The sequence below is a fragment of the Rissa tridactyla genome, chromosome 2, assembly GCF_028500815.1.
Source record: "Rissa tridactyla isolate bRisTri1 chromosome 2, bRisTri1.patW.cur.20221130, whole genome shotgun sequence".
Classification (NCBI taxonomy): domain Eukaryota; kingdom Metazoa; phylum Chordata; class Aves; order Charadriiformes; family Laridae; genus Rissa; species Rissa tridactyla.
Window position 1 is genome coordinate 71,943,966 of NC_071467.1, and position 24,952 is coordinate 71,968,917.

At 37.9% G+C, this 24,952-nt stretch overlaps 1 protein-coding gene across 3 annotated transcripts in view; it reads left to right on the forward strand.

Moving 5' to 3' along the window:
• The window catches only part of TMEM245 (transmembrane protein 245), a 101,603-nt gene that overhangs the window by 24,590 nt on the left and 52,061 nt on the right, over window positions 1-24,952 (forward strand). For 2 of the 3 annotated variants that reach the window (XM_054191268.1, XM_054191271.1), the window contains 7 exons: window positions 1,012-1,181; window positions 6,099-6,122; window positions 12,480-12,584; window positions 13,878-13,960; window positions 16,151-16,241; window positions 17,011-17,109; window positions 20,456-20,587. In XM_054191268.1, the coding sequence (XP_054047243.1) occupies window positions 1,012-1,181; window positions 6,099-6,122; window positions 12,480-12,584; window positions 13,878-13,960; window positions 16,151-16,241; window positions 17,011-17,109; window positions 20,456-20,587 (704 nt within the window). The remainder of the gene's footprint in view (window positions 1-1,011; window positions 1,182-6,098; window positions 6,123-12,479; window positions 12,585-13,877; window positions 13,961-16,150; window positions 16,242-17,010; window positions 17,110-20,455; window positions 20,588-24,952) is intronic. The other variant, XM_054191270.1, reaches the window with a different exon arrangement.

Below are 24,952 nucleotides of genomic sequence, written 5' to 3' on the forward strand. Positions count from 1 at the left end.
TACTTACTAAAGGTCTGTTAGCTTCAAAGGAAGGTTTCATATGTATCATGCTTTTTTGCTTTTACATTCCTGATTGTGATGATTCACAAGTTTTGCATGTGTACTCAGTAAATGAGGGAGAGAAGTGACATCGCAGAATAGGAACCATAAACCTTATGCAAAAGTCTCTGGGCTTTATTTCATGGCGAGTAAACAGACATGAGCTTTTATTTCTGTAACTGTAATGCTAGACATTTCTAGTGTTGTTAAGAGGCTCTTTATTTTACAGTGGATATATGTTAGAGTGTTGGAGCAAAGCTGTTTGTGGTAGCAAAATGCTGCTTTTTTGGGGGGCAAAAAAGTTGTAAATATTTCTTCTGTTGTCTGGTTTTGAGCAGCAGTATGGATTTTTCTGAAGCTTTGTGTGATCATCTTCCTGCTGAGATAAAAAGCTGATAATAATGTTTTTGACGTTTAAAAGCAAAACTGATCAGTAGTTCTATTTCAGTTGAAGGTTTAAATTAACACTTCTTTACTGTAAAGTTATGCATGATCTGCTGTCTGTTCTTAAAGGAAAGATACAACTTTAACAGTATAGAAGGCCTAAACCTTAAGAACCGAGGCTGAAAACTTGGGTTTATATGTAACATACTGTTAAGTTCTGAATCTGGTATTTTATGTGTAGTCTGGCGTGGTGTATTTGTGAAGATGTGATAACTCCACTGTATTGGAATCATGGAATGCCACCTGCTTATCCCAAGCCTTGCTGAAGTGTCTTAGCTGCATAATTGGGCAGCGCGTAGGCATCTTTCTTCTGCTGCCATCTCAATTCCATGTGGATAAGTATGGCTGTAAAGCAAATGAGGATATTAGTACTAAAATAACTTGAAAATTCTGAAAGTGGTTTCTGATGGGAGATAAAACTCAATAATATTTTTCTTTTTTTGTAGGTCTTTCAGAACGGAATAGATGCGTAGTCTTGTGGTGCTCCTCTGAAATCTCTAATACTTGATTTCCTTCTTGTGGTTACAGTTTGGGCACTTAAAAAACTTGTGGTTCATTTCGGAGTTTTGAACTTCATGGCAAACCATTGCAAAAGTTGGTGGCAACTTGTTGAAAATTTTGTGAAGGAACGTCAGGAAGCTCTTGCTCCACGGCCCATCAGAGGGCTCGGAAGAGTCATGCTAAAGCTTGACAGTAAGGTATTTCTACTTATTTCCTTAAGCATCCTGAAAGTTTGTTTTATTCTCTGTTCACTGTTTGCTGAGAGGCTTTAATTTTAAAATAAATGTCTGTCACTAATGGACGCGTCTCTCATGTAAAACTATATCTGTTTTATGGTGTATTTTAAACCATGTCTCTTCTGTCACTATTCACACTTAAGTACACATTTAAACTTTGTTAAATGATTGCATGCAAAGCTTGACGGAAGTCACTTAAATGTTGAGTTAGCTTTAGAAGATTCCTTATGTGAGTAAGGCAAACTTCTCATGGTTCAGTCATCTTACCTGATTACAAAGATTTTGAAGTTAAACTTAATGAGCTTTAATCTGAAGGATGAGATGTTCTTACTTCTGTTGTGAAAACTTAATTTCAAAACAAACTCATTTTATTCTGTAAGTAGGGCCTGAGCTAGTTCAAACACATTTGTTTATGTTGTGTGGAAGTATAGTTGTTTAACACAATGGTATGGTGGTACAGAAGAATTCTTCTCTGTCAGAGAAGAATTATGTGAGATAAGGTACTTGGGAAGTGCCATAGAATTAGGCTTCTGAGCTTCCCTCCTTTCTCCCCCACTCAAAATGTGCCCACATTTGCATTCCAAATTTCAGAGTTGTAAAGCTCCATAAAATTTATAAAGGCTCCTCTATTCGGAGTTGTAAGTTTTGACTTAACCTGATAGATTATTTTGTTTGTAAAAGCTATGCCAGTGTGTAAGAATGTGCTTTCTGTAACTGAGTTGCTGAAGTATTCTCTGCTTTAGAAAAAGTCGTTACCTTAGAGCTTCTGTAACTGAAGAGCTGAACCCTGTAAGTACATTTGTCAGAGCATCTGTACCTCGGCAGATCCGTCTGCAGTTTATAGCTCTGAATTCCTATAGGAAAAGGAAGAGCTTAAGCCCACAGCTAATGGGTAAACGGATGTCAAAAGGTCAACAAAAGCATTAAAGTGGCTGTAGGAAATAAGTAACAGTGTCACAGAGGAAGAATTTGAAAAAGGAAAAGCCTTTCAGAATACAGCTATGAACAAGATAAAGGGAGTTTCCAAAGGCAGTGGGAAATATTAACATGTTAGGATAAAAGCTTACATTATACAAAGCTTTTTGTTAAAAGCTTTTGTTTTGTAAGTAAGACAACTATAGACACAATATTGTATGTATTGTATTTCATGAGTTGTCAAGTTTAGTATCCTTGTATTGCATAACTATATGACACGGTATCCTTCCTAATTCCGTTAAGTCTTTTCTCCTTAAAGAAGGTAGGGCTTTTGTCGTATTGTGCAGCAGAACTTCCCACTCCTCAGCTTAAATATATTTAAGGTCAGTTTATATTCATGTTGTTCTTGTCTAAGCAAAAGAACAGTGTTGGCATAACTCATTTCTCCATCTCCCCTCTCCCCCCATTTTTTAGGTGATAGTCATATTCCTTCTGAGTCTGTGCTGTGTGTATTAAAGCAATTCAAGCTCTTCCAGCCTTTATAAGAAAGACACTAGATACTCTGCATGACCGTTGTCCTTTTTTGTGCCTGTTCTAATTAGAGTTCACCTGGCCCTATCACGGGCGGCCGGAATTATATGTGGTCTTCCAATGCTTGTCACACTAATGCTTTCATATCTTTTAAGTTCTACTGGATATGCTTATTCTGTGCATTGTGGGGTCACGGATGCATCTTATCTCTGAGAATTTGGGAAGCAATGCCATAGGATGTTGGCAATTGTGATTTTTTTTGTGGGTTCAGGGGAAGGAGAGGAATGAAAATGACATCCTTGCAATTTTTTTGTTAGAAAGGATGGATGAGCTGCATTTAAGTTGGATTACCAGACGTTTTGGCTTTAGTAGGCACACTTGAAGAGGAAGTGAAAATATGAAAACACAAAATAGAAATTCGTGGAGTAAAGTGTTACAGGTTACATTTTGTGTGTGTGAGATAAAACAAGATTAAAGGACATTTGCTTTGCAATTAGATGTTTAATTTTTTAATACTTTATTTGTACTTTCTTTTCCTGGGAGCTGAAGCTCCTTAGTGATCTTTTTGTTTGTTCCTTTATTTTGAGTTTTGTATAGTGGAGGCTGAATCTCAGCATCAGGATGTATTGGGGCCCTTAGCTAAGTACAACAAGCCATTGACAAGGTCTGTTTCACACAAGTATCTAGTGGTACTACTTGGTCTTTCTAAAGGCGTATGCCTGATTAGGAAATAGTTCCAGTTTTGAGTCAAAGGTAGTGAGGATGAGAAATCCATCTTAAAGTGGCATCTCTTTTTCTCCCAAATGAAGTTTAGGAGGCTTGTGTAAGTGGTCTGGAAAATAACCCATTGTGAGAAATATCGGAGAGTACTGCTCATGCATGCAAATCTTTGAGCTTTACTGATTATGCCTGTTTCTTAAGTAAAAGTAGTAAGAAAAGAACTGCTCTTCTTCTTTCCCCCTGCTCATCAACCTATGCTTATCTTGGAAATGCAGACAAATTTGAACTGAGGAAAAGTTCTGATCAAGAGGAAAGTAAGTAGGGCATTGCTTTTCATTTTCTTTATAAACAGGAGATCAAACTGTGCCTGTATGTGCAGGCCTACTTTAAATATTGGCCGTGGAAGTAGAATGTCCTTACTGTATTCTTTAGTCCCTCGTTGTGGGTTTGCCAAAAAACACAGCAGTTCAGATGTAGAGACTTCCTGGAGGAAAGAGTAGGGAGGTTTCTGTTGCCATCCATCAAGTCATCTTAAAACTTAGTAGATACGGTATCATGCATGTTCTTATCGGCAACCAAGAACTAGTAATTTGCTTCAGTGATAATTTTTTTTTTTTTTTTAAATAAGACTGTTGTCTTTTAATATGGTGACCGTAGCTTTATTTTGATTAGAGTTTGCAAGGGAGTTCAGCATTGTAGGCAGTTGCTCAACTGCACACACTACATTTTTATTAATTAGAATGTGGTAGTATTTTGTGTGCATGCTTTCTGGTAGACCTCAATGAATCATGTAGTTATTATATGCTTTTTCTAAGTGTAGCATACTAGAATTTTATATCTGGAGGACTGTAATAGATAGTTTGGGTAAAGTCAAGGTTTGGTTCTTCTGGTACCAAGTTTAGCACGTAGTTAAAGCAAGAACAAAAACCAGGCAAAATCTCTACCAGTGCATATATTATTCTAGAAGATACTTCTACAGACATGTAAGATCTTATATAAATAATTTTCCAATAAAATATTGGAAAAGCCTTATTAATTTTGGATGACTTGAAGATTAGAATTAAGCTGTAGTCTATTTTTAAATGTAGATTGATTACATTTGTAGAACTACTTAAACATCAGTGTTGGTAAGACAGTAGGCAGGTAAAGCCTCCCAGATATTGTCTTAAACATTAATAAAAAAAATTGTTATTTTTGACATATAATGTTATTTCTTAGTTACTGTATTTATCATCCTATTCCAGAAGGCTGGAATTATAGAAAAATACAAAAATACAAAAAGACTTCTTTTTATATTCTGCTAAAATGTCAGCCTAAAAATAGAGCTCTAGTTTTTGTTGTATTGGATTTGCAAAGTAGAGAAATACAGCCATGAGACCTACATTTTTTCCAAAATGAACCTAATGTATAGTGGGTTTTAATATGCAGAAGTAAAGTTAAAGGCAAAAGTATGTTGTTGAATCAGTACACAACTTTACCTTTTTTCACTGATAAATTATTCCATAGGTGAAGAGGTAAAATAGAAACAAATCCTACAGTGTCAATTTGAGGCTTTGAAGTTTTGTCAGTGCTTTCCATTACTGTGATTCTTTCCATGGGTAGTATAAGCTAGTAAAACTGTGTGCTTTGTGACATATTTTATTTTCATGTTTCCTGATGTTCATGTTTCTTTGTAAATCTGCTTCTTGCTTCTGCTAACTTAACATTCTGAGATACTTTTAATTTAAAATGTTCTTATTTTGTGTTCATTGGGAGCCAAGATAATTTCTGGCAACTGGTGAAAATACTACGTTTGTTGAGCATTCACTGATCTTGTTTTCAGGGAGAAACAAACTTCATTTACTTGAACTTAACCTTTAACACAGATGAATAACAACATTATAGTTTTCACTGTTGGCGATTATGCTGCTGATTACTAATGACTAGAATTAAGAATATGGTCCTATGTAAACTAGGTCCTTAAAATGGGTGTACTTGAGAAGTATGGGTGAGAATTAGTAAGGAAAGATAACTGTAGTACAAAAGGAGAAACTGACTGTTGAAAAGTGCAAAGAGCCTTCTGCACAACCAATAAAATTATATGAAATCCATATGTTTATTTGATCTACAATTTGCTGTTGTGTGTGTATATCAGATTTAATTACATATTTGAAGTTGTGCCATTGAATGTGAATGTTGTAACATGAATATGGTAATGAAAAAACATAACGTGTTTAACAGTAGTTGACATCATGGGAGTGTTTTGAAATACATAGGAAACTGCCTGAATGGGAGTATTAATGCAACAAACAAGTATCTTGTGTGAAGTTTTGGTGTTTCAGTAAAGTGCCCTTCTCAGAGTACTTTTACAAGTCCTGCTCTGAAATCTGAAATGTTAGCTCTCAGTATAATTAAACTGAAATTGCCCAGATTATGCTGATAGCTCTGTTAATATCACTGAAGTTGTTCTTATTTGTTATATCCCTCTTTGTTTCAAAAAGTGCATGTTAATAGTAAAATCTAGATTCTTGCATTAGAAGTTGTTATGATCTTTTCTTAGTATTGCAGTTTACCTTTTGTGTCTGGAACAATTTCATTTTCATTCTGTGGATGACTTTGCCTGCCTGTCGTTGCTTTTTTTTCCCCCCTCTATTACTGCATTTTTCAATAATTTTCCACTGTGTTCTTGTCTTTTTTTCCCCTTTTCTCCCATCTCCCCCTGCCACTGACAAGCTGTGGCACTGGCTTAATAAGAAGGTAAATAAACAGAAAAATCGTGATTCCAACTAATGGATTCTGTGGTTTTGGGGAGTGGTATTTTTTGTTTTGTTTTGTTTTTTTTTTTTTCAGCATGAACACTCCTTAACATGCTTTGCTTCTTAGTTTTCTCTCACAAGTGTCTCTTCCAGCTCTTGGTATAAGCTACTGAAGGTCATATAATTCTACCTGATCTCTTGTCTTCTACTAAATGAATGCACATAGTTACATGTTTTGTACAGCAGAATATTGCATTAGCCTTCCTAGCAGTAGTTTGATTTAGTGTTGCTTTTTCTTTAAGAACAGTTGATCTCTGCTGGTCCCCACTTGCATGCGTAACAAAACCAGTTCTCTCCCAGACAGGAGAGCTATTCTCTGCTCGGAGGAAGCATCAGTCAACTGACCTAACAGGGGAGTGGTGAGGGTGAAGCACAGTTGTAGACCTAGGAACGTAAGTGCTTGCAAATAATGCATTGACTGGCTTTAGCCAGTGCTGTTAATCTTTTACTTTTGAAGCCTCAACCTGGCCTGTATGCTCAGTGGCATTCAGTGTAGCAGGAGCGAAATGAGAATACTCGTGGTCTCAGAACTGCTGACGCTAACAACAGTCTTAAGGGAAGTGAGGGCTAGTAAAAAAATTCAATATAATTAAAGCAGTTGGTATAGCTAAAATAATTTTGCTTTGAGTGGCTTTTAAAAACGTGTGATGTGTTGTATAAGGAATGTACTCCTCAGTTCCCATGGTTCATCTTAGTCCACTAGGGTTAACTGTTGTTCTTTGTGGAACGGTCATTCCAAAGAAGTTAAAACTGATTCAGTCCATGTTTGGTCTCATGTGTGACAAATCTGGACAACTCCTCAATGCAGTGATAGCTTGCTGGGACTTGGGCGGTGTCATTGCTTCAGACAAGCACAGGGCTGGAGAGGGATGCCTGTAGCCTGTGTACATCAGCAGGACCTGAGAGTTTTAAAGAATCTAGTATGTGATAAAATATATGAAAACCGAGTGATTAAAGGAAAGACAAAAAACACCAACCACCATATCTGGAAATGGGTTGTGCTTCCAGCAGCAACTTTTATTCTTACTTCAGTATTAGTGGGAGAGTTAGAATGGTTACTACGGTTTTATAAACAGCAACCCATCCTTTTCATTCAGTAGCAATTACAATAGAAACCATAGATCTGCTTTGCGTGTTGTGAAAGACACCTGAAACACTGTTGTTCTGAATGCTGTTGAGAACAAGCCGGGCAGAGTAGAGCGTGCAGGCCGTGGGGACACTGGCACAACTCTCTAAAAGGTTCTTGTAAACCATGAAATGGAGCTGCACAGCTGGTTATCTGCTGTGAATGGCAACTGGTGAATAATGCTGCATGTAGCGTCCAGGTTGAGCAGCTATAATGATTTTAGAATGTTTCATCTTCAGTATTTACTTCATGAGCTCAGGGTTATATGATGAGGGGCTTTCTGTGTTTCTGAACAAGTGGGTAGAGTTGCTTGCTTTATGATTCAGTTATAATTGTCCACTAAGAGGGCAAATGTTCTTTTGCCCTTTAGTATAGTTTGGTTGGTTTAAAATCACATTTGTATTTCCTGAATTTGAAATGCTTGTATTATGTGAGTGACTTATGATTAGTAAATATGTGCAATCATAACCCTTCATAAAATTGTTTTGATTAGGTATTGGTTTGTTAGGACAGATCAGGTGAAGAGTTGAGTTCAGTGAGCCACAGGTCAAAGTTTAGTCCCAACTACTTTTTTTCTGGCTCGGAGTTAGTTGTTTGCTTGTTTGAAAATTCATGTGTAGATCAATTTTTCCCTTAATATGAATAGGTTGCAACTATTGGGCAAAACCCTGTGGATATAGTTTCTTAGCAGAGGTTTTTTTAGTTCCTAGCAGCTATTTTGGAAAAACTCCCATTTTACTTCACAGCTTCAGACGAAGATATCATGAAAGTCCTTTAGTGTTACGTGCAGTGCTGACTGCTGTGCATGATGAACAAGTAGTAATATTATAATCAAGCTGGAAAAAAAAAAGGCAAAAAACCACTGTGCAAACTGTATCGGGTTCTTGCAGGTTCTTTTTTTGGCTTTTTTTTCTTTTTCTTTTTCTTTTTTTTTTTGGAATAGTAGAGTATGATTACTTTTTTAAAAAATGTAATTAGAGGCAATGAAAGGAGATCGGTAATACAGAGCACTGGATGCAGTTAAAAGGTTGTTTCCTTTGCACTTTTCTCCTTTTTGCTCATCTTTGAAGGGAAGTACTCATGAGAGCACCAAGATAAATTTCTCATAATCCACCAAGAAACTAAAAATACACCACCTAAAGATGGCAGAGTTTGAAATGATGGTTTATTTTGGCCACTAGTGATAAGCGTTAGGTTCTTTTCTTCCTGCTCTAAGAGCTTCTGTCAAAGAGCTGCTTCAAAATTTTTGGCAAACAAGAATAGTATATAATCACATAGTTTAACATGGTATACATAACCCAAAATGCAGAATAGGTTCAGTTGGGCTAGCATGATTTGTTCTTTATAACACTGTCTGTGGCAGGAGTCTTTAGAAAGAATTGCTAAATTCTGCTGTTGCTGATGGAGGGACACTGGTACGAGTATGCTTGAGACCTCATATAGACTGTTCTCTATCTTTCCTAACTTAACTACTCATCTGACTCATTTTAATGGAATCCTGAGATGTGTCCTGATGACAGGCTTCCCCTTATTCTCATCAGATGATACCAATAAGATGATATCCTCAAATGTTAACTGAACTAAAGGGAAATGTCTACAAGTCTAAATGTATTGGAAAAAATTGTGACAGATAGTGAAGCTGATTAAAGAAAAGAAAAGTCCTTTTTGTTAATTTCATGTTATTTTTGTTAATTTCATGTAGAATTAATTGAAAATGAAGTACATGTCCGGGTATGCTTCACTGTGTGGGTAATGCAGTCAATAGAACATATTAGAAAAAACAGTGTTCTGATGGCTATGCAGTATGAAACATATAAAAATATGAATTCATAGATGATGTATCGTACTGCATAACATGGAGAACCTGTCTAGATAGTAGGATTCCCAGTTGTTAGGCATGAGCTATATTTCTGTTATAGCTCAGCGTAATATGGTTTGTATCATCACCCAGAAGTTTGAAAGCAGGGATTACTTGGAAATTACTGAGAAACATTTTAACAGAATGCAACTCGTCTTAAAAACTTTTTTCTACAGTGAGCTGAATTAAAAAAAAACACCATTAAACAAAGGTCAATACCTTTCCCTTCAAAACTGTGACAATTAAGAATAGTTTTTTTGTGGACAGTCTGTCACCTATCAGTAACGTTTCAGTTGGTTTTACAAGTGTGACCTTCTGTAGCTTAGGAGCCTGGCTTCCTTTACCTTGCGTAATTTTGGATGTTGTGGCAGCATCAGCTTCCTGCTGTTGACTAACCTTTAGATTAGAAGCTTGGAACTGAATTTGAAACTTAATGATCTCTGGCTAATGACTAGTGTTTAGTCAGCATACGTTTGTCTTTGTGTGCATGCCCATGGTTTACAGGAAGGATGTAAAGGGAGGTCTGACAGGGTTGGGGTAAGAACAAAGTCTGGACCTGGTTCAGTGGTAAGTACAAGCACAGAAGGATTTAACAGTCTAGTTTACCTGCAGTAACATAGCACCTACGCGTTATTTAGCATGAGTGTGCAAAGGTGAGTGTTCCTAAGGAAGTATTGTGGGTAAATGTAGAAGGAAGGGAGGTTTAATAGCAAACAAATTAAATTCTTCAATACTTCTACAATACTCTTCTATTTTATTCTACAACAATCAACTTCTACAATACTTCTACAAGTACTCTAAAATACTTAATCTAATTCAGTCGTCTTCTGTGATTTCTCTGTACCAGTTGTGTAACTTTGATCTGTTTAAGAGTGTAGTGAGAGATGTAATTTCACTACCTGTAGGCATAGCAGAGTTGGCTTTCATCAGCTTGGGCTACCTGCCCAAGTAAATAAATGCAAGGTGGACTTGCATGGCTGAGGCTGCTGCCTGTACTGGTACAACATCAGTGCTTCCATTACTTTATTAACTACATTAAAGGTAATTCAGGCTTTACGTGTGCTGCTGCACCTCACCACAGTAAGGAGCGTTAAGAAAGGATGACCCTGTTGGTCATGTTCCAGTTCAGAGAAAGTCCTCATCCTGATCTTTTGGAGCTTGATCTTCTAGTAGTTGTTACCATGGTGAAACAGCTAAAGCATCCAGCTTCAGCTGCACTGAGATTTCGTCTATTGGATGCCACTGTCACAATCACTGAGGCTAGCATTTTTGGAAATCTCTGCCAGTACCTCCAATTTCTTAGATTCAGTAAGTCTGATTAAGGTGCTATATGTAAGACTAACTAGCGGACTTCTTTTATCTCTAACTTAGAAAGTAAACAGCAAGTAGTTTGAACTTTTTTAACTAAGAAATAACAAGGGCAGCTTTAATTTTTAATAGCCTCATTTTGAAGTCTATGCTATAAAATTTCCATCCCCTGGCCATCCAGTGTTTTTTCAGTGATATTTTTGATTTCTGACCTTTAAAACAGGGACTCTTATTTCTTGCTTCTCTTGCATAATTCTTAGATGTATCTGAGGCTGGGAAGGGCACAGCAAATCCTGTTTTCAGTCTTATTTCCAAAGAGGTAACAACTCCATGTAGAGGCTGCTGAGAATTTTTCAGAAAGCTGCAGTACCACTGCAGGCAGGTAACCTCCCTCTAGCACTGGCAAGGCATTTCTGGTAGCTGAAATATTTCAGCAATGATGAAAAATCTTAACAATATCTAAAAAAAAAATTTTGCAGATTCCTTCAGATTCTCTGAATTCCTTTCTGCAGGTCATAATATAGTGCAAATTTTGTTGAAAAAAAACTTGCTGACTTAACACTTGTTTCATTTAAAAGGATTTTGCTCTTCAGTTTTCTTCATCATTTTGAACAACAGTACTAAAATGCTGAATATAATCATTGTGTTAATTTAGATCAAACAAGTAGCTGGCTGTGAAAGAACTTTAAGTTAAAAACAAGTGCTTAATGTACATTAACTGCTCAGATGCTACAGGATGAGCACCAAAAAAAAAGCCCTTACTTTTTTTCAAATAGGAGGCTTCGGTGTTAACTAATTCAATCATCACACAGCAGACTGTAGAAGTTGCTTGTCTCAGGGCCAGTTTCACATGTAAGGATAGGGTAAATAATGAAAAATGAACTAATGTAAACCATCAGCAAGCATATTAGTAGTTTTGTAAGATCGCTAACTATAACGTTACCAGCCTAATCACTGAATAGATAACTTGTAACTCGCTTGGAAATACTGTCATCTACTGGACATTGGCTTTGACCTCGGTTCTCTTAAAGCACAAATTTAACGGCTGTACTTCTGCTTTTTCCTGCAGTAATACCAGATGGAGTAGAAATAGCCTTGGTATTTGAACCATAGAAGCTAGAAAAATTTATTTGATCATACCTGCATGGGCTTTCACAGCTTTTTATGTAAATAGTCAATTTGTGTATGAGACGACGCTCAGCTTGCAGTGTTCTAGAGCACTCCGCATAGTCACATGGCTGAGCAGTTTTATTGTTTTGAATGACACTATCAGAATTTCTCTAATCTTAAGTGGTATTGTTATTTGTTTGTGGACATGTATAGAATGGGCCTTTCCTTAAACTGTCAGGACAACATACACGCATGTTTCCTCTATCAGTAGGTTTACCTGATGCATGTTTAATGCTGAGCATCCTTTCAAGATTGAAAGTGGATAGAAATAGTCAGTGCTGAATAATGTAGAAAACTTCCAGCCGCTTTTCAGTTCAGAAGGTGATGAGCAGCTTTAAAAAATTGGCTACTTGCAGAAATACCTCATTTGTTGTTCAGGTGGCTATTAGCTATACAAATTTGAAAGCCATGGTTGTACTTTACAGTATACCTTGAGAGCTTCCAAGTCCTGTGCAGATAGTATCTCTAAGTTTCCAAATTGCTGAAGGACAGGAAACAGAGTCAAATACCTAGGTTCATAGCTGACATGAATGCTAGCTTCTTTAGGTCTAGTAAGTAAATGTTGAATTATTGCTTGCTTTGCAGAGAGCTTGCTGTGTCTTGTGATAATGTGTAAATGTTGTTTGCAAAATCACATGTCATACCATGATTTTAATCATGCTAACATCGCTTGTTAATTGTTCATCTCCGAGCTTGGGCATAAATGCTGTTTGATTAGAGCCTGATTTTGCACTCAGATTGTAAATAAAGATAACAATACTGTCATATAGCATATAGCATTGCTTTCATTTAAGATTGATTTGTATGCTATGATGTTTTTTCTTTTTTCTGCACAGATGATCGTGTGGTTGGAGAAAATGCTAGATAAAATAATCAGCATTTTCATAATATTTTTGCTAGTGATAGGAACCCTTCTGCTAGCCCTGCTCCTTACTGCAAAGGTACAGTGCGCTAAAGAATGTAATCATAGAGCTCATTTTAAATACTGAATGAAAGTTATTGTTATATATCCAAAATTGTGTAGCTTAAATAATTCTTTGAAAAATTTATCAGCTGAATGCTCTGTAGTTGTACTTGTTGCCGTTCCAAGACTTCTTATGTATAAAAATCTATATATTTATTTGTATTTATATGTTTATTTACATATGTAACAAAACTAATATAGAGATATTTGGAAATACAATATTTATTCTAGTAAAATAACTACTAGCTTACGTATTACAGAAACAGATTTGGTTTGCATCCTGCTACGCTTTTCTGGTCGATGGCAGAGCCACTTAGAATTTTTTCTTTCTAATTTACCTTACATCAAAAAGATACTTGAAAAATGCTTGTCAATTTGTTTGGGTAATTGCCTGTAATAACCTCATGCTATCCTGTTCTGAGTTTAAATGTGCTGAGATTCATGATCACGTGTTCTCTCAAATGGATTTTTGATTTGTGGTTCGGGTGTGTGTTTTTTTTCCTCACCAGAAGAGGTCACTCACGTCCCTTTTTTTCCCTCCCCCTTTTCTTTTTTTAAACTGGAGCTGTGTTCATACTTGAAACAGTCAATGGAGATTGAATGTTTGACTTGAATACGGTTACGGAACGAAAATCAGTGGGTTCTGATGTCAATCTCCTTTTTCCAAAATGTAGGCTTACATAATGTTGAGTACTTACAATTGAAAGCTTTAAAAGTTGTGCAAATGTTCCTGCCTAAAGCTTCCTTATATTGATAAAAGGATCATAAAGATATTTATAAAAGGTGTCTTTTATCATTCTTACTGAAGAATTAATTTGGTGAGGCACTTTGTAGCATGGTTGGTCATGTTAGAGCTGAGCATTCATTAATTTTTACACTTCTTTGATCCATGGCTTAAAAAAGATATATCTGAAACTGTTCTTTGTATTTTAGTACTTCCCTTGACAGCTCTGCTGTATTGTTAGAATTTTTTCCACTGATGAGATAAGGTTTAAACTTCCATTTGCTGTTTCTAGTCACAGAGTGTATGACCAAAATTGTCAAACTGATGATTATTGTATTGACTGGGTTTTTTTTGGATTAATGGCACTTCATTCTTCGTAATGGGTTGTCTGCATTGGAAGAATTATTCTTTAACTGTACAAAATGTCCATCCCGCCCCCCCCCCCCCCCCCCAAAAAAAAAAACAAAAACAAAAAACACCAACAACCCAAAAAGCATCTCTTTAGTTTCCATTACATAACATTTCTCCTCTCTATATTTAATTTAGGTACATCAAGAGAGTGTTCACATGATTCAAGTCACAAGCAGCTTGATCAATGAGACAGTAGCCAGTCACCCAGAATGGGCAAAGTAAGAAAGCTGAAGTTAAGCAAATAGTATATGGTGGATGAATAAGCTTCCAGGTGCTCTTATGTATAGTTTTTAATTTGAAAAATCCCCTAGGTGAACAGAAATGGGAGTGACTGTTGCAGGCAGGTGTAAAAGCTAAACTCTCAGGCAACAGTAGTGGTTATATGTTACTCTGGAGGACTGTCAATGTGGTATCTTAATCGAGAACTGGTTGGACTTCAGTGGAGAAGGACGGCTGTTTAAACTTCTCTAGTTACAGTTTGGGAGAAAAACTCGCATAGTGCAGAGAATAAAGAGGTCGATATTCTTTTCCCTTTTACCTGAAAAGAAAAGTAATGGCAAAGAATGCTCTCTGTAGAGGGTTGCTAGATGAGAGCTGAAAATTTTATTTTTTTTTTTTTTGTTCGATGTGGAGAGCCAGCTGCAGAATGCCTTTGAAGGAACAGGAGTTGAAGGAAATGTTTTTGGAATGAACTGAAAAAGAGTTTGAGAATGGAAAGAATGGTGGATGGGGAGAGTTTGTTATGAATCAGTTGTAAAGGCTGCTCCTATTCAGAGTAGATGTGTATAGTTTACACAGTGGGAAGTTTATAAGATGTCGTCTGTGTAATGATTAAAGCAAACACCAAGGCAAATATTAAGGGAAACAGAAGATTTTGAGAGAAATGTATACAGAGAAAAACAATGGCACACTGGTGAGCAAAGAAGTGATTGCATGAACAGCAGAGGGGGAATAGGTAAGACTGAGGAGTGTGATTTTTTTTGTTTGTTTGTTTTTGAGGGGGGTTGTTTCAGTTTGCGTTTGTTCTAGTTCAGTTTAACAGGCAGCTTAACCTTGAGTAAAGGTGAGTCCAGGCACTTACCAGGAAAAAAGAACTGTCTCCTGAACGAGAGTGGTTGACTTTTTTCATGGGCACTTTCTAAACAAAAGCGATGATGGCTTAATAGGATTGAAAGAAAGTGCATGCTGTATTATAAGAGCAAGAGAAAATCTCAAAAACAGAGCTAAAATGATACAGTTAATAAATGCTATAGCAATATATGTGCTTTAGCAATACTGAAGTGATAACAACCAAGAGAACAGAAAGTACTTAAAAATGTGTTTGTTTATTCCTTCATGGCATCTCTTTTGTTGTTTGGCCTTTCAATTTTGCCCTAAGATGGAAATAAGTAGGACTAATGAAAATGTAAATTTGACTGTCAGAAGCTTATTCACATAATGAAAATACTGGAATACTAGTTGAGTAATTTTAGCTAAAAATTTTAACTTCCAGTGTTTGCATCCAAATTTGAAGCATCCAAAACACTATCTTTCACGTCATTAGGAGTAAGTTTACCTCTTGTTAAATCCATCAAGCTTGCCTAGCTTTCAGAGCTTGATGTGCACATTATGTTTAGAGATGACTGATTGAAATGTCTTGGAATTATGATGCAGAACATTTCTGAAGGGTTATACAGATAGAAAACTTTCCATGTTGATCTCAGCCAGGTGAACAAATGCAGCAGCTTTATTTCCGGAATGCTTACTTGTTTTGGAAGGGCTCCAATGTGTGCCATTGAATCAAGATGTAGAAAGAGTAAGCAGAGAATGTGTGCCCTGTATTCACAAGTGTTGGAATGCTGGCAACTCAGTAGGTCCATTGCTTGAAAGCAACATGAATCCCTGAAGAAAGTCATGAGCAAGTATTTTGGTGGGGACTTAGAAATAACTAGTGCCCCAGACGTGTTGCTTCATCTGGTTGCTTTTTCAGGGAAACTACATTAACAATTTACATTCAGTTTGTAATTCAGAAGGTTGTCTTTGCAGCTAGACGAGGCTGCTTCATATAGTGTTTTCAGAAAACTAGAACACTAGGAAAATTTCTAAGCAGGTAATGCAAATAGCACGTATAGAGATCGAAGAGCAGATCTCTTTTGAAAAAGTTGAGATAACAATTTAACTAAGGTTTTAGGACCCTTGGAGAATTCCAAATGCAATGACATGCCCTAGATTTAATTGTGCTTTGCTTATGAGAAGGTCTGTTCCATGATACGTAGAAAGAAATATTGTAGTTGTAGTAAGTTTATATATATTTAACCTTAACTGTTTATTGTTGTTTCAAAATGTTAATTTGTAATGCGTTTCATGTGTAATGAAATGGGTAAAGTATGTAGCAGTTGACTTTGTTTTCCTTCTTTAAAAAATACTAGCTGGCTCCCAGAAGCCCAAGTTATTCAGAAGGCACTCAATTCAGCAGCTAATAACGTATACCAATATGGCCGAGAATGGATTACACATAAGGTAAGAGTGAACTTCCCCACCTTTTTTTAATGTTTTCATTTCTTGTATTTCATAGAAGTAAAAAGAAATAAAAAGGTTTTTGTTTTGATTCTTTTCTGTGTTGTTAACCATTTTGTTGAGAGATCTATTCTTTCCGCTCTCTAATTTGTGAGTTGAAGGAAGGGTGGGAGTGATTTCAGTAGTCTTCTCTGCTCAGAGGAATATTTATTTTTAAAAGTTGAAAAATCTGTCATCATTTTAATAAGATTGCCAGTGAAAATGCATCAAATAAAGATAAGTAATTTTTTTCATCTAGGTTTAGCTGTCCAATTGTAGGCAATGTGGACTTCCCCCCCATTAGTATTCTAATTTCTATGTGGGCTGGTGTGGTAGATTGGATTTTTTAAAATTTGAATTTATTTATTTAAGTTAACTTTCTTCAGGAGAACTTGCCAAGATTCTTATTTAAATGTTTTGATATCTAGCATGCACCTCAAATTGTTTGAAATATTTAGTCTAAAGATGATCAAGGATTTTGGATCAAGCATTTTAGAGACGGCATTGGTTTTCCAGTGCAGAAGGAAGTCCTCAGCTCAGTGCAGCAGAATGTTTTTTACAGACAAAATCTTCATGTTGTGAACTATGTGGTCTGAAGTGTGTATTCCATATTGATACTCATCTTTTCTAGTAATTTAGGTTTGAGCCATGCCTTTATATCTTATGTGATTCATCTGGGTTGGAGTTTTTCGGTAGATCCTGTCCTGTATAATAAAAGATTTCTATGTTTTAGCTCCATAAGATTTTAGGAGAAAAAGTGAATAACACCGCTGTGATTGAAAAGCAAGTGCTAGAGCTCTGGGACAGGCTTTATCACTCGTGGTTTGTGAAGGTGAGTAACTTAGGTGGTAGTTCTATAGACTGTCACTTATTGCTTAGAGGTAATTCTACCAAGTATGCATTTCTGAGAAAGAGATTATCAAAAAGTTGGAAAGCCGAGTAAAGGTCATAATAATAAAATGTTGGTAAAAATTTCAAGTGTATAAGACAGATCATTCTGCAGTCACAGTTTGAGTACAGCCAGAAGTATGTCCTTCACTTAAGTAATTACGTGTGTTTTTATGTATGCCATTTAATTTATGCTTTGCTCATTTTTTATCTTTAGTAATTCATAGTTTAGAGTTTTCTGCTGAATTTTCATCATCTTGAGGGGTTAGGAAAAGGATACTGGTATGCTGCATGGTTTGTATAACTTCTATTAATTTGAAATTTTCCGAAAGAAATTATTCCTTCACTAAGATTCTTACAACGCAGTTTTGCCAACTGTACTGGCCTTCCTATAATGGGCTCTGCACACTGAATCTTGAAAAGGTCATAACAGTTAAATCATTTTCATGCTGCCAATGCTGTTCGCCTTTTAATGGAAAAAGCAAGCAATCCATTAGCCATGGTGCAAAGGAAATATCAAAATCCAGAAATCGTACCTCTGAAATACTTCTGTATATTTAAATAATTGCAATTATAGTATATTATCACTTTTCTTTGTATAGTCGTTTTTAAAGTACCTCTAAAATTCCAAGAAGATCTCTGTATTAAAAGAAGTAAGAGTTTCAGTGTAGTAATCAAAATAGCAGGGGAAAGAATCAGTTTCTTTTTCTGACAAGATAACACTGTGGAAGAGCATGTGGAGAGATAACATGATGTTGTTGAGCAATACAGGATAACTGAGGAGAAGTTAAAGCTGTGTCTACAATAGATTTTGCTGGCCTTAGGCACTTGGGAGTATTCAGTGGTAAATGCTTGACCGAGAAAAGTGCCTGCTTTAGATACAGTTCTACTGATAAACCTGTTGCTTTTACTAATGTAACCTGTGTGTCAGATGGTCCGTGGCACTGTATCATTCGTTAGGGGTCTGTGTCACTACCTGTGCTGTAGGAGTACTTTTGTTGCTGCAGCATGCAGCACAGGTGGTGTCTCTGTTCAGTGCCTTATGTGATTTCTTTCCTGCAGCTGTTATTTGAGGGAATACTGTGAGGCCTCTTTCTTGTAGATGCTCTTCTGGTAGGGTAAGAAACAGCTTTCCTAGCGATCAAAACGGCAGAAAGAGCTGCAGGAACACCCTGGTGTTCGCTGCCTACAGTCTTGAAGTCTGTTCCTCTGGCTGCTGTTTGCATTACTAGAGACCTTACATTACCATTGGCATTCTGGGCTGCAACCGGTTATCTGTGGGCTGCAGGTATCTCCTTCAGAGTCTATTTCTAATCTTGCCCCTTCTGTCTCACTCCATATCCACATAAATGTCTCGTCTGACTGCTTTCCACCTGGCTATTTCCTTCTGTAATTTGTCAATATAGCCTCGCACGGTCCTTCAGTATATCTGAAAACTGGTAAACTAGATGATGGCGCAGTGTGGAGGACATCTGTACCATATCTAACTCTCAGTACGGCTTTCAAGCTCCCTGCTATCTCAGTTGTATGAGCACAATAATTACACTTCATTTTGAGGCCTGCATAGTGTTGCTGTGGTCTGTAGGTGACTGAAGAACCCAGACTCAGGTGATACTCCTCCATTAAAGCTGTAGATTTGACAAAGAGTTGCTTACAAAATGTGGATTTCAACCATTAACTACTGCTTTCTGAGAAGATCAGTAGATAGAAAATGGTGTGTATTTTAAAAGGTTCTAGAGATGTGATAGGTCATTACCATTGCATTTATGTACCCAATGAAGTAAAATAGTAACAGAGTAATAAACGACTTGGAAGATGATAGCATAAGTCTACAATCAAGATGTTCTTTTCAAGGATAAGTATCTCCTCTTTCTTGTCCGCTGAGGTGTGGGGTTTTGTTTTTTAAGATCTAGTGAATTTGTTGAAGATGAACCAGTTGACGGTTTCTTGGAATCCCTTATTTATCAACACCCAAGGCCTTAGGTGCTACAGCAGTATGGCTGCTGGATAACAATGAACTTGAGATGCGTATTAATAACAATGTTACAAAATTTGTAAATGATACCTAATTCTGCTAGTTAATGGCAAGAGCTGTCTTTGAAAGTAGAACTGGATGAACAGAAAATAGGTTCTTGATACAGTTTACAAATGCAGAAGGCCTGTTGGAGCAAGGTTTTTGACTACTCATATTTTTCTGCTGTAAATAAACTGCCAGCTCAGAAGAAAGACCTCTGTGTTGCTGTGGATTGTTAAAGAGCGTTGCTAATTGTGTATCATCAAGTGTAACAATGCATCTAGGGAGAATTGTAATAAGCAGAAAATGTAATGCTCTTAAGATAAATCAGTGCAGGGACTTCTTGGAATACTACTTGCCATGTATGCCAAAAAAGATAACTGGCATATGTCATTTTGAACGCAGGCTGGTAAGGTTAAAAGTTTTTGGAAAATTCTAACAGAAGTAGTGGGACGCTTATATAAATATCAGAGTTGAGAACTTGAAAAGTCTCTTGCTATCAAAGATTAGGATGAGATCTGTTGTAGTCAATGGGTTTGCTTAGACTTGCTTACAGTAGGAATTTGGCATCCTTCTTTGAAACACTTGTTGCAGTCCCAGATTGAGCCAAATAGTCTCATGCTAGACGGTAATCAGGCATGATTCAGTTGATCAATAGGCAACTTCATAATTAGGTGAAGCCACTTAAGGAATCAGCTATTGTGGTTACAGCCATTTCCTGTTGCCTTGCTGTGGTGGAGTTACAAACGTGTAGTCGGAAGAAATCCTCCATGAGTCCAGTTCAGCTTTTAGCTTTTGTGTGACTGAACATTGCCAGTGGAGAAGTAGACACTAATTGTGAGGAAACTAGTTGTTTTGGCTTCTGCTTGTATTTTCCTTTGTGAGTTGTACTGGGAAAAGTTGTACATTGCAAACAGTAAATTATGTAGGCAGTAACTGAAATCATTACCTCTTTCTTGTGTGCTTTCATAAAGAGCAAGATAGATACCATTGTATCAGTCAAGCAATAAAGCTAATGTTTAACTGAGGTAAATCAGTTCAATATACAAAACTGTAATTCTATGGAATAAGTGACTGGTTTTCTGTCAGATTTTAATTTTTCTCAATGTGCAGAGTACTTGCAGGTATTTTTGAGGATGCCAATTCAGGCAGCTTTTAAGTATTTAGATGCATGTTGAATCTATTCCTCATTAAGAAAACATTAGCCTTTGGCTTTCTCATATCTCAAAGTTATTCAAATGTCTGTTTTCTTTACATCTTTGTCTCTCTTTTTAAGAATGTAACACATTCTGGAAGACACAAAGGACACAAATGGCACATAAACCGCCAAAACAGCTGGCTTGGTGATATTCTGGACTGGCAAGATGTTGCATCATTTGTTCATGATAACATTGAAACATTTCTTTCGGTATGTATTTTTGCCCTTATTACCAAATTGGTCTCATTTTTAACTGGTAACAATTCCTCCTTGGACTACCACTAAGGTTATGGATTCAAGTACATGGAAAATATGGAAACACTGTTGGTGTTACTTACAATTACCTAAGCCATTATTGTAAGCCTACATAGGATATAACCATACTACAAGCAGAACTGGTCATGATGAAGATGCCCTCCTAATGTCAGCATCTTCATTAATACTAGCTTCCCAAACTTCTTTCTTACTGTAACATTACCTATGTCACCTGCAAGCTGGTTTTAAATGCTTTATGTTATTGTAGCCCTTTCTTTTTAAAAAAGAGACAAATTTGTCTTGGTTATAATTGAGGAAACTATTGGCCAAGAGGTTGTGAAAACAATATTTTTTTTTTTTGTAGTCTTACTTTCCCTCCCCCCTCAAATTATTATTCATTGCGTTGAAAGCAGCTTATTTCTCTTTTCTTTTATGAAAGTTCTGTGGAGAATGAAATTAATATTTTACACTATGCGAATTCCTGAATTAATGCACTGGACCTTTCACCTCATGAGGAGAAAAAGGAAAAAGCATTGAAAGCAATCCAAACTGAAGCAAATCTATTTCTCTAAAAAATTAAGTTAAGTCTGAAATGCTTAATATACATAGTTAATCCCTGATATAGTTCATCTTTGACTTGAGCTTTTTTCATAAACTAGAAGTATCTTCAGGTTACTATTTATCCATTTTGGAAGAATATTATTTATACTTAACTCGCAATGTAATGTTTCCGTGGGTGCAATTAAAGCTAGTATTTGCCGTGAGGCAGTTCTTGGTTTAGACTGATGGGCATGTGTGCTTTTTCTGTCTCCCCCTCAACTGCTGCTTAAATGGTTACAGTTTCTATCATAGAAGATCATGTGAGTCATGAAAAGTTGAGAGAAACTCTTTATTGCAGTGAACCTTTTTCCAGTTGGTAGTAAAATTTGCTTAATAGTTTCTCAAAGTTGACCCATGAGTGAGGAGAGTTATAAAAACGCACAACACATCATTATTTAAAATCAATATGGAGTTTCCCTCTAGGCAAGAGGGAGAGGAGGAGAAACTACATGGTAAGTGCTAGCCATGTCATTTACAGCATTGGAGCACAGTGTTCAGAAACCATGATAAGTCTGCTTCGATAATCTAAATAGGCTAGAATAATGCGGGAAATAGTGTAAAGAGAATAAATATCTTAGGCTGAAATACACTAATATTAAAATTTTCATCTAGCTAGCATGCTTTGCTTTACTTCGAAAATCTGGTTTAGAAGTTCAGGGAAAAAAGTGCCAGCAGTTGACTTGCTTTCCTGTTTATTTCCATGAACTCATTACTCATCAGCTGTGGGGAAACACCTGTCCTTTTTCTCCATACACTCATGTCCGTAAAAACAGACTGTAAACCAGCCAGCATGGTGTATAGCTCTATATCCTGATTTCACATCCTTACTGGGCAGCATTTTCTTTGCTGGCTTGCTCATCCACAGTGCATTGCATAAATATTACTCACACTGGTATTTCAAATTAAAATGGATGAAAATCGATTTCTGTGCTTGTTTAGGCTATTAAAAATTGGAGATGATGAAAATAGAATAGTTTTGACTTAAGTATGGTATTTCTGAGCAAGTTGCTTACCTATCCTAGGATAAAATGGAAGGTAACTGTATTTGGGATTTATGTTTTTATCAAAGCATAAAATCTTTCTCTTGGTATTTTGAAGAGGAATAATGAGTTATTAGAATGGAGTGCTGGATTGGGAAGGATCAGTATTTTAAATTATGTGGGTGCTTTTGTGGGATGTTGGTTTTGGGGGTTTCTTTTTTCGGTGGGTTACTTTTGTATTTGGTTTGGGGGTTTTCTAGATTTTTTTTTTTGTTTGCTGTTTTGTGGGACTCTGGGTGGGTGTTTTTTTGGTTGAGTGTGTTGTGTATGGTGGGGATTAAGGGGAGATTTGGGGGCTTGGCACACAGGGGTTTTTCCTGAGGAAGGGAAACACCAGGGTAGTGGAGAGACCTGCCAGGAGCCAGCAGCTCTTGTGGGAGATGCTGATGAGGCCTGGGCATTGCCAGAGCAACCACGACACACCCCATGCCTATAAAAAGTAGCCTGGGGAGCACGAGCGACCAGGAGCACTGCCATCAGAGTGGGGCATCAGCCAGGGCCTGGCACAGCAATTTGCATGAAAGGGCGTGCAAGAATGACATAGCCACCCTACCAGCTCAAGGGGTGAGTTCAGTTGGTAGTCATCATCCTCTTGGAAGGAGCTTAGCTATAGTATCCACCTGGTAGCAAGATATGTCCTCTGCACTCGTCAGAACACAGCTCCCACAAAAACACACAGCGATCCATGCCTTGGGCTGCAGGGAGCACCAGAGCCTTTAGCTGGTAACAGAGGGCAGTAGTTAGAACAGCTGTGTGCGATGTGACCAGGTAGGCAATCTGCTCAGCCTGGTGGCAGAGCTACAGGAGGAAGCAGAAAAGTTAAGGAGCATCAGGGAGTCTGAGAAAGAGATAGACTGGTGGAACCACGCTGCCCTCCCTGAGACAAGCGGGAACAGCCACCAGCATAAACCCAAGATAAGGGAATCCTGTATCTTCCCCCTGCCAGGCTGAAGGAAGTAGCTTAAAGGAAAGGAGTGAATGGAGACATGTTCACACTTGGTGTGGCAGACGAACCCCCTCCTTGCCCACCCTGCCTTCCCAGGTGCCCCTGTACAACATGTACGAGGCTCCGGACGTGGAAGGCCAGGCAGTAGGTGATGATGTGAATGACGGTCCATCTATACTAGAGGTGTTGCCAAGGTCAGAAAGCCTACCCCATCTATCATGACCACCTTCTTGAGGAAGAAAAGATGGGTTATAGTTGTAGGCGACTCCCGTCTGAGGGGAAGAGGGGGTCCAATATGCTGGACCCACCCTCTTTTTAGGGAAGTTTGCTGCCTCCCAGGGGCCCAGGTTAAGGACATCATTAGGAAACTTTCTAGCCTGGTACAGCACTCAGACTATTACCCACTGTTTCTCTTCCATGTGAGTGGCGATGAAGCTGCAATGCATAGTCCAAGGCGGGTCAAAAGAGACTTCAGGATCTTGGGATGGTTAGTAAGGGAATCTGGAGCACAGGTTATTTTTTCCTCTCTCCTTCCAGTTGCGGGCACTGACAGTGGAAGAAACAGATGGGCCCAGCCTATTAACGCCCATCACCAACACAACTTTGACTTTTTCGATAATGGAATGGCCTACACAGCACCAGGCTTGCTGGCATCAGATGGGGTTCATCTTTTGCAAAGGGGCACGAGAATCTTTGCTCTGGAGCTAGTGGGGCTCATTGACAGAAGTTTAAACTAGGCTTGAAGGGGGAGGGGGATAATACCAGGCTTGCCTATGGGAAGCTGTGGGATGACACACCAAGGTTAGAAGGACGGCACGCTAAGTGAGGGCCCTCAGCCCGTTGCACGGTGGCTACACTGCAGCACGCTTGAAGTTTTATGGAGATGAGTCATGGGCTCCTGAGGTAACAGTAGCCAACAGGGAAACACCAGTGAAATACAATCTCAAAGGAATTAAGAGGTGTTCGTCTAAGAAGGTGACATGGCCAACGACCCATCTGAAGTGCCTCTACACCAATGCACACAGCACGGGCAACAAACAGGAGGCATTAGAAGGGACTGGGGGAGCGTAGTCCCTCCCACTGTAAGAGAAGGTCAGGTTTGTGACCACCGGAGGAACCTGAACATACAGAATTCTATGGGACCTGATGAGATGCATCACAGAGTACTGAGGGAATTGGCTAATGTAGTGCCAAGCCACCCTGCATGATATTTGAAAAGTCATGGCAGTCAGGTGAAGTCCCTGGTGACTGGAAAAAGGGAAGTATTGCACCCATTTTAAAAAAGGGTAGAAAGGAGGATCCTGGGAACTACCACCCTGTCAGCCTCACCTCTGTGCCTGGGAAAATCACGGAACAGATCCTCCTAGAAGCTATACTAAGGCACATGGAGGACAGGGAGGTGATTTGAGACAGCCAGCATGGCTTCAGCAAGGACAAGTCCTGCCTGACCAACCTCATGGCTTTCTACAATGGAGTGGTTGCATCGGTGGACAAGGGAAGAGCTACGGATGTTGTTTATCTTTGAGTTGGTCCCCCCAGAATGTCCTTGTTTTTAAATCGGAGAGATATGAATTTGATGGGTGAACTGTTTTTTGGATGAGGAGTTGGTCGGATGGTCGCATCCAGAGGGTAGTGGTCAATGGTTCAATGTCCAGATGGAGATTGGTGACAAGTGGTGTCCCCCAGGAGTCTGTATTGGGACCCGTACTTCTCAGTATCTTCATCAATGACATA